Source organism: Barbus barbus (genome assembly GCF_936440315.1).
Source record: "Barbus barbus genome assembly, chromosome: 28".
NCBI classification, from domain to species: domain Eukaryota; kingdom Metazoa; phylum Chordata; class Actinopteri; order Cypriniformes; family Cyprinidae; genus Barbus; species Barbus barbus.
The window spans coordinates 20314922-20325178 of record NC_136756.1 but is presented as its reverse complement, the minus strand read 5'-3'; the positions used below and the strand labels follow the sequence as shown (position 1 = coordinate 20325178).

The window sequence follows — 10257 nt, the reverse complement described above, 5'->3', positions numbered from 1 at the left end:
TGAACACACCCTCACTCACGTTTGAACTTCTCCATTATGTTCTGAATGCAAAAACAAACCTGGTTTGAGTGATCCATGGGCCTCCAAAGCCTCAACTCAGATGGCCTAAAAATAACAAACATAAACAATTATACTACAGTTTTTTCAAGGTAAGTGGTTTATTTTAGCTACATTTTATTTGAACTACATTTAAATGAAAAAACTAAATTTGTTTATTTAAATGTAGCTAAAATAAATTGATTGCAACCACTTACCTTGAAAAGATGTAGTAAACTCAATGAATCATTTTTTTTTCAGTGTACATGCCATTTCTAATTTGTTTCGCCATTGTCATCCTCTAAAGATGTTTCTCCAGGCGCCTCATTCTGCATCCCTGCAGCAGAAATTGTACATAATTTTAATTTGTAAATGCTTAACTTGTAAATTTGTAAATGCTTAGCTAAAAATAAACTTTCTGCATGCTGTCGTTCAAGATTTAGTGCTAATAGAAGCTGTTTGAATGTGCATATTACATTTCCATTCATTCAGCTTTATTAGCACTACATCTTGAACGACAGCATGCAGAAAGTTTATTTTTATATTATACCAATAAAGTGTAAAGACACATGATAAAAAGACGAGTCTATAAAAGTCTGAGGGTTTTTTGTGACAGACATTTGACAGTGTGTAAAAACTAATCTTTCATCAATCTTTGTAAAAACAAAAAAGAGAAATGTATATATAAAAGACAAAACAATACATTTGATATTATTTGTACACAATGCATCTTTTTATTCAGCATTTCAAATTCATTTCAACTGGTCTACATACAATTCGGAGGACATAAACTACATTACAAGCACTCGACAGTACTGTTACTGAGTAGCATGTGAAAATCAACATTATACAAAGTCCAAATAAACAAGTGTGACTGCAACTCCAAAGTGAATCTACAGTTATCGCAAATGTAGGAACACACTGCAAAATTTAAAGATAAAAAGCTTACCATCAAAAGCAAAACAGCATTTTCATCTTTCACATAATAATTGTACCAAAGAATGATTACAAAGTTAGTGTCTCTACAGAGAGACTTCAACAATAATTCTAGTTTTCATAGAATCTTGCTTATATATTTTTGTCCTTAGCAAATGTATTAGCTTTAGCAAAACAATCCCTACAATACAAAAATAACTTGAATCTTGAGATTACGACAAATAAAGACATAGCACCATACTGTAGCACCACAGATTAGCCATCAGTCCTTGAAAGGAGGCCATCTCTTCAAGATCTGTTCTTCAAATCAAACATTCGACGTGTGCTGCCAGGACCCAGGACAGAGAATCTGTTATGGCTCTCTAATGGTGACACACTAATAAGTTGGCAAATTTGAGCTGAATGTTGATATTTGGTTGAAAAATGGGTAAAAGGAAATTGTAAGTTCTCATTTACAATTCCAATCAATATGAAAACACTGAAAGTTGGAAGAGTTCACCTAAAAATGACAATTCTGTAATTTAATCACCATTATGCTGTTCCAAACCAACATGTATTTGTTTGTGAGGCACAGACCCAAATTAAAATTAGCAAAAATATTACTTCCACCCTAATTCTTCACCTTTACTCTCAAAGTGCATATTCAAATTCCACTGGTTTTGGATTGTCACTACAAACAATGACTTACATTCTGGTATTTTACCTATATAAATTGACCTATTTTATGGCTTTAGAGTAATTTGAATATAATTGTAGTACTGTTATGGTGCTTTTTAAAATATCAACCACTATCACTGTATGGAATAAAGCAGCTTGGACACTCTGCTGATCATCATTTTGCTTTGCACAGAAGAAACACAAAGGTTTTGAACAACATAAGGTCAAGTAGATTATGGCAGAATTTTCATTTTTGGCCAAACTATTGCTATCAAATGTGATAGTATGAAAATGTGTTCCTGACCTGATCAAATTAAACAGAAACAGCCCAGAAACTAGAAGGTGAGTTACATGGGTCACGATTCTGCACTGTCACCACAATTGCTGCATGTAGACTTGTGGTGCATTAAAAGTACAGTATGTCATCTTAAGTAAAAAGTGTCTGAAAATAACAATACAACCACTACATGGTTCAACAACAGCTTCCATTGGCCTCTTTATCTAATTTTACGTTGTGCACGGAAGCTAAACTGACCTCACCTCTCGTTTCCCTCTGTTTGCTAAACAGTTCATTGTTCATCCAGGTTTGACTGATGCACAATATCTTATGATTAATTAGTGTAAGCATTATGGGACCGGATGGCAAGAAAACGGCACAGCACCTGCAAATAGCCACAAGGTTTACAGATTAAAAGATACAGTATCTCAGCACCAACCACACCGAATGAGAGCTTATGATATCTGAGTGATCTGGAGTGTCTCTAAAGGGCAGTTCACACGGACAGCGATTTAATTGTTCAATGTTAACAAGTCACTGCTAGTAAATGTTCCTACTCAACTGCAGCATTGATCTGTATCATGAAGCATTATGGTGCGGTCACATTAGTGAATTTTCGGCAAATTTTTCATTGCAAACATCCATTGTTTGGAATAGTGTAGCAATGTACAATGCGCAGCTCACATACAAGTTCTGTTCAAAACCAACAGCTCAACATAGTGATTTCGCAACTTGCAAAATTCATTGCAAAATCTGTGTAGGGAAAATTTCCCCCTTAAATCAATTCCTATTGAAATTACTGGATTACACCATGAAAATTCTCAAGACACAGGTAAATGTGACCGCACCTTTACTCATGTCATTTTAAATCGTTTAAAAATAGTTAACTGTTGGTTGCTTTGTAAATTGCTGTAAGTGAAAAGGCCCTTAAACGGACAGTTCACCCATAAATGAAAATGCATAAATTACTCTCTCTCATGTTGTTCTAAACTATTATGACTGTTTTTTTTTCTGTGGAACACAAAATTAGATGAAAAATGTATTTTATTGTATGGACATAGAGTTCTTATTTTGTAGTCTAGAGAGTAAAGAAACTCATACAGGTTTGTAACAACATGAGAGTGGGTAAATAATAACAGAAGTTTAATTTTTGGGTGAATTATCCCTTTAAAGATGCACTCAATAATGTTTTTCAAAACTAAAATAGCATACATATGCAAAGTAAAAAGTACTTTTGAAAATATGTTTAACATCCCAGCTTAACAAGAGTTGTTTTATTTTACATGGGGTAGGTCTCTCATGCCATGATCACATGACCAGCTAAACACTACTCATTTTAACGATTCGTCCAAAACACTAGGTGTCAGTATAAGTCTAAAACGACCAGCGCTACACACACAAAAAAAAATTACTGAGTGCACCTTTGAGACTAAAGACATTTGGTCTATAAATGCTTCTTTTATCACATTACAATAATAGACGACCATTATTCACTGAGATATAGCAGTACAGCTGTGACAGTTCACGCAAACACTTCTCTGTATGACAGTGATGGGCGAAAGCACCTCATGGAAGAGCAAAAGAAACACTGACAGATGTCTTTTGGGCAGACTGGTATTCACAGCAGCAGTGCCAAAGCAGCTGGTCGGAGGGAGAGAAAGAGAGCAGCACAGACTTTCTTTCTCTCTTTCTTTTCACGTCTCTCTCTCTCTCGCTCTCATTTCTTCCGCGCTTTCTCTCACAATGATGTCAGTCTGCCAGTGGTTAACAGCACTCCTCCAATGGAATGCTGAGCATGGGCGGTTTTGGCCACGCAAGAAGACGGGAGGGCGGAGAGGGAAGAAAATGAGGGCAAGAGAAAGAGAGACATAGAGAGTGTGTGAGAGAGAGAGAGGGAGGTCAGTGTCCTTGGCAGGTTTTGCAGCACATCTGTCTGAAGTATGCGCGGCTGCAAAATTTGAACCTGAGCACCAGGGGGCAGTATGCCACTGTGTTCACATCTTTACACTCTACAGGACACAGAAAAAATGCAGTCAGTCACATGCACGTTACAAAACAAAAAATCCTAAAAACACACAATGTTTTCAGATATTCCAGTGTCCATGCATGTAACACATTTTCGACATATGCATTGCAATTGAAAAGTCCTACATTGTTTTTGTCAAGGGAACAAGTGTGATGCTAACTTTCAGGTTGGCCGACAAAAAGTACTCAAATGCATACAGTAATGCAGTCAGGGTTTGAAATTAACACCCGCCAACCCACCAAATGTGGGTAAAAATCAGCTGTGGCGGGTAACGTCTAATCACTAACCAATTTGTCAGGTTACTTTTCGTAAATTATGTTCACTCAATTTCTTGGGCAAGTTCGTGTAAGCCAAATCTGCACAGATTTAGTGCAAATATTGAACTTGTAAGTCATAATGAAATATTAAATACAGCCTAATTGTGCAGCATCTGTGCATAACTAGCTTACTTGAACACTCCCGACAAATAACGGCGTGGCGGGCGTGCTGGATTCCTTTTGCATTGAAGCAATAACGAAGAGTTGAAAAACAACCTAGAACCCATTATGATCAGTGATGCTGTCTACACTGCATGCGGCGCGACACGACAAATCCCCGATAATAAACTGATGCCTCGTTCTATTTATGATGTACTGACACAAAGTTGAAGTGATTTGTAATGCCCACTTTGTCACATCCAGATAGCCTTAAGCTGTTGGTTTATTTCTGCTTTTTTTTGACAACTAGTAGAAGTTATGAATAGCCAGTCATTTAAAAGTTTAGTAGCCAAATTGGCTGGTGTGTGAAAAAGTTAATTTCAAAACCTGAATACAGTGATGATGCAATCATTGCAGCATGTGAGTACTGCAACATAATACTAGGTGTGTTCGATTTGAAGCGGCGCTGCGCAGAATGACATCAAAGTACCGCGAGAGTGATAAGAGAGCAGACGGATCCTTATGCTTTCGAATCGCTCTCGCAATACTTTGATGTCATACACTGATAATTCTGCGCAGTGCCACTTCAAGTCGAACAAACCTGCTGTCATAAAATTGCATTAGAAGCTAAAAGGATTATGGGCAATTTTTCAAAAAAGCTTCAGTATGCTATTCAAAATGCTATGATTTGGAAAGCATTAAAAACAATATTATATGGGACAAATAGTATGGAAATTGGGATGCAAAGTGTGTCTGCTTGCCCTTTGACCTCTAACCTTCAGGGTTATCTGTAGGGCCACTGCTGTCACACTTGCTCTTGCACTGCTGCATGAAGGCAGGACGATGTGTCTCAGGGCATTCATTTGATGGCTGGCCAGTGTGTGCCAGACACTGCACTAAACGAATCTCCTGACCCATACCACACCTAGCCGAGCACTGGAACACACAACAACACACGACAAACAGGACAGGAGCATGTATAAGAAAATTTCATAGAACCGCACATATCTGGACTCAGCTATTTCTGAACATTTTATTTTGTTTCCTGCCCTTATTTTATATGTCTGACATCACAATTCAGCCTATTAACTTATTTTTATCTAATAAATAAAATAGTAGATAGTAGAAGTAATATTAGATAATAATTAGATAATGATAGAATTAAAAATTCATATAATTAAATATTTCCTTGTGCACTAAACACAATATTGCTATTTTAAAAATGGCTTTTTTTGCTGGGTCTCATGAGAATATTCTTGCCATGCACAGCTATTCAAGGCGTAATCTAATTTTTCTTACACATTAAACACTTATGTCAGATGTTGATGGTAAGTGCATGAGATGAAATCACAAAGTGTCAATCTCACAGTTTTAAACGAGTTCTCACCTCTCCCCAGGGTCCTGTAACCCACTGAGGTGGTGGACAACGTTGTATGTTGCAGCGCACCCTGGTGGTCGGGCGGCTTTGTTTCAGGCACTCTGACTCTGGCAAAGTTTCACCGTTCTCTCCACTTCTACACAAAATCACTCTGTACCTATAACCCGGACCACAGCTAGGAGTACACTGTAAAAGATACGTGACAACAGATTAAGAGACAAGACCAAATTACACCAAATATCGAAGTAAGATTTTACTAGACTACTGTTCTTAAAGTAAAGTCTTAAAGTCGTGACATATTGTCAAGTATGGTGACCCATACTCGAAATTGGTGCTCTGCGTTTAACCCATCCAAGTGCACACACACAGCAGTGAGTAGTGAACAAATGCACACACACACACACACACACACACACCGTGAACACACACCCGGAGCAGTGGGCAGCCATGCTGCGGCGCCCGGGGAGCAATTGGGGGTTCGGTGCCTTGCTCAAGGGCACCTCAGTCGTGGTATTGAGGGTGGAGAGAGCGCTGTACATTCACTCCCCCCACCTACAATCCCTGCCGGCCGGGGACTCGAACCCGCAACCTTTCGATTAGTTGCATTAGACTCTCTAACCATTAGGCCACGACCTCCTATACGTTCTAATTGAACCTGAAAAATAAGAGCCCTTGTCTGACTGCTAATTGGTCAGACTAGTTCTTAAGGCACAGTTTTAACATAGGCTAAGTTTATGCAACTGGACCCAGATGTTCCTCTACCTCAGACCAGTCCAGGGCATGCCATTCTGGTGGGCAGGTGTGATTGTTGCAAGGCTCGGTGATGGAAGGCCGTGGTGGGGGGCAGGCCGCGTCATCCAGAACTTTCTCCTCCGTAGCAGAGATCTTTCTTTTACACAGCACTTCCCGTGTACGCACTCCTCTGTTACAGCTTCGACTGCAATCTGACCAGTTTCCTGTCCACCACCTGACAGACACACAAATACCAGAAAATATCAGGCATTGATAGCATGTCACATGACGTTGATCAGGTATACCAGAGACATCTTGTTGAGTCTTGTGCACATACAGTACAAAAGTCTAAGTCTTGTGAAAATTGGGGGAATAAATAAATAAACCAAGAAAGAAACAAATTTGTAATGAAAAAGTGTACTATTTAAATGTTTTAAAAACAATGATAAAAGAACACAAAAATATAAAGAATGAAAAATTATTTGCGATTAAAAAGAAAAGGATATAACAAAAAGTTATTATGAATATTTATTAGCTTATGTGAATGTTTGGTACAGTGATTTGGATAGTACAGTCAGTTGCACTGACTGGCTAATCGGTGGTCCTTCGATGATGTCTGGAAAGTATCAGGACACATTAGCATTTTCTACAAATCTGAAGTGGCCATATGCATCCCTGACCATTTCTGAAAGTGGTTTGCGTGATCGAATCACCATGTGTTTCCATATGCATCCCATGTGCACCTATATTTAGCATGGAGCATATATGATCGGGATGGATGTTGATGCCAAACACACAAACACATTCAGAACACCCACGTTGGAGGGCAGGGCTCCAAGTTGCAGGGTCTTTTCTTGTCTTTGGGCTTGTTCTTCTTGTCGCAGAAGTGGTTGTACACCACAGAGAGATCGGCTTGTTTCTTGCACACTACCTGCTGGACTTGAAACCCTGTGACACAGAGAATAGTTTTCAATCACAGTAGATTACCATAAACCCTAATCATACAAACATAAAGCTTTGATGTCATTGCTGTCACATTCTTGTCTTTGTGTAAATACACAACCCCTGTGAAGTTATTATGGCGTGATCTGTTGTGCCAGTTTTGTTGACCTATGGCTCTGTTCTAAAATCTAGAGAGCTGCTTTTCTGCTTACCGCCTAAATAGATAGCTGCCTTCTAAGGCAGCATCCTAAATGAAATGCAGTCTTGGTGAGCATTAGAGACTACTGTTAAAAACAAATCACTTAAGAATAAAAGAAATAGTTTTAAATGCTACAAGTGAAAATAGCCATCACAAAACTACAATCATCACATTTAACGGTGTTATTAAATAATTATTGTTTTTGAAAATTAACTTGTGTGTTACATGATGCCAAAGATAATCTAAATTTAAAAATAGGTGAAATGAGCATGCGTAATTAAATTTGTTGGCCAAAATCCAGTATTGACCAATAGCGTTAAATTAAAAAACAATTCTATAGTATCGTCTAAAAACTGATATGGTACCAATATAATGTACATCACTTCTCAGCACTATATTCAACATTTATTTTACCTGTCATTTTGGATTTATTTGAATGCATTATGGCAGTCATTCTCAAACCTCTCCATGAAGTACCCCAAGCACTGCATGTTTTATATGTCTCCCTATATCTGACACACCCACTTCAGGTCTTGCAGTCTCCACTAATGAGCTGATGAGTTAAATCAGGTGTGATAGATGAGGGAGACATACAAAATGTGCAGGGCTGGGGGTACTCCAGGACAGGCATTATGGCGTTGTCTTCTCCATTATGGTTGTTAACTAACATCCTTCACGATGCCTTAAAATGCTGCCTATGAGGCAGCTCACTAGATTCTGGAGCAGAGTCTGTGTTTTCAACAGCAAATTAGTTCTGAGTCGTAGCTAATAGTTTCTTATCAGCAAGATAAATACGGGCCATTAACTCACAAAGCATGAATGCAATAATAATAGGGAAAGAGCTTGAGGATAGGAAGTGACATCAAAGCTGGTGTTCTTGGTATATACAGTCCATGTAATTGTTTTATTCCCAGGCTTTTAAATGGTTCACGCACATCCTAACAATCATACATGGGAAATTTACATTGTTTGTGTGAACTGTGTTAGACAGCTTGAGTTTCTAATGCATTTAGTATTCACTGTGAATGTGTACACCACACTGTTTCTTTGAGGAAAACCTTTCAATGCCACTTTCACGTGTGAATGATTGCAATATGTGTGTGTCAGTGAACAGACACTGAAACTATAACAGACAGAAAACGGTCACCTCCAGCACACAATGCAGAGCAGCGGGACCAGGATGTATAATGCCAGGCGTAACTGCTAAGGGGATCCCTGTTGACAGGTGGGTTAAAACGGTAAAGGATCCCAGGATTTTCCTCACGGACCAACACCTGCAACACAACAGCAGACTGAACTGACTGATCCAACCCAAAAGCATTAAAATAAATATTGAATATTGTACTGAAATCAAATAAATATTGTTTTCCAACAGATTTTTCAAAACTACCCATCTTCTATAGCTAGGACAAACTGACAGTCTAAACTCAAAACACTACTGCTGTGTCAATTGATTGAGATAAACAACATAAAAAATTTAAAGAAACATTGTTTACTCTTTTTGGGTTTCAATTAACCAACAAACAGCCTACTCATTGCTTTCTTATTACATTAAACTGGGAGAGGAGAAAAGTATTTATGAAAAATGTCTAGAAAAATTACACACTTCAGCGTTGAATAACATTTACACATAAAATTACACTTAACCCACACTGCAAATACACTGCAGCTGTCTAAATTCTGAGGCATCTGTACTAACAACAGCAGTGCATAAATATCCTGCTTGAACAGACCACCCAGCATCTCTGAGTTACCATGACGATCAGGGTTATGTTGGTGGGTCCAAGTGCTTCCAGGGTCTCTGGTTCATTGGCGGGTCGGCGGTAGTGGAAGGTGGTTCCTGCGATGTCGAAGCGTCTTGGCGTGTCGATGGTCAGCTTGCCGTTGATGAAGTACTGATCCCCTTTACTCTTCAACACTATGGTATGGAAAGAGTTAATAATTAATGGGCCTCAAAACACAATGTTATACCCCAATTGTGGTGCCAAGGTATAGAAATTGTTGTTAGAATGCATCCAGTCATAAAGATATGGATCCCCTAAGGGATATTGCAATGGGAAAAATATGAGATGGGATGAAATGTATGGTGTTCTATGCTTTTAAAAGCTAATGCAAAGTTTCATGGGGGAACACAGTACTTTTGCGAGCAAATGCAAAAGTGGTGATAGAAATAACATTATATGAGAGTAAAATGCAAATGCAAAAGCATTAAAATATCATTTTTCAGCCTTCAAGTCTGCTCTAAAGACATTTATTCTCTCTGGCCTTCAACACTTTTTGATCATTGTGATTATAGTACTTTTTTTCACAATGCTGTGTATTTTGAAGTTATTATATTATTATTTTATAGTTATTATTATATTGTACAGAACTTTGGTCAACCTTGGAGTGCTTTATAAATAAACACTGATTGATTGATAATTTGTCCTCCCATCTCCTATTTTTTCCATGTGCTTTGTACAATCACAGAACACTTCAGTTTGAGTTAAAACACTGAATAGTGACTGTAAACATTAACTGCAGTTATTACCTGGGAGTTTACAAATGTACATTGTAAAATTTTGAAACCTGACTTACCAGGTTTAATTAATAGCCCAGGGTGAAGTATGAACAATGCAAAATGCTGAACAAGATAACTTGGGATAAACAATTTAATTT

At 38.1% G+C, this 10257-nt stretch overlaps 1 protein-coding gene across 2 annotated transcripts in view; it reads right to left on the bottom strand.

Moving 5' to 3' along the window:
• Positions 1-743: 743 nt before the first annotated feature.
• Positions 744-10257, bottom strand: part of LOC306848395 (A disintegrin and metalloproteinase with thrombospondin motifs 10-like) — a 57739-nt gene continuing 48225 nt past the window's right edge. For both annotated transcript variants that reach the window (XM_079382910.1, XM_079382911.1), the window contains exons 19-25: positions 9354-9517; positions 8747-8873; positions 7277-7406; positions 6489-6693; positions 5736-5912; positions 5125-5284; positions 744-3915 (exon numbers count right to left, since the gene is read on the bottom strand). In XM_079382910.1, coding sequence (XP_079239036.1) covers positions 3806-3915; positions 5125-5284; positions 5736-5912; positions 6489-6693; positions 7277-7406; positions 8747-8873; positions 9354-9517 — 1073 coding nt within the window. In that variant the 3' untranslated portion in view covers positions 744-3805. The remainder of the gene's footprint in view (positions 3916-5124; positions 5285-5735; positions 5913-6488; positions 6694-7276; positions 7407-8746; positions 8874-9353; positions 9518-10257) is intronic.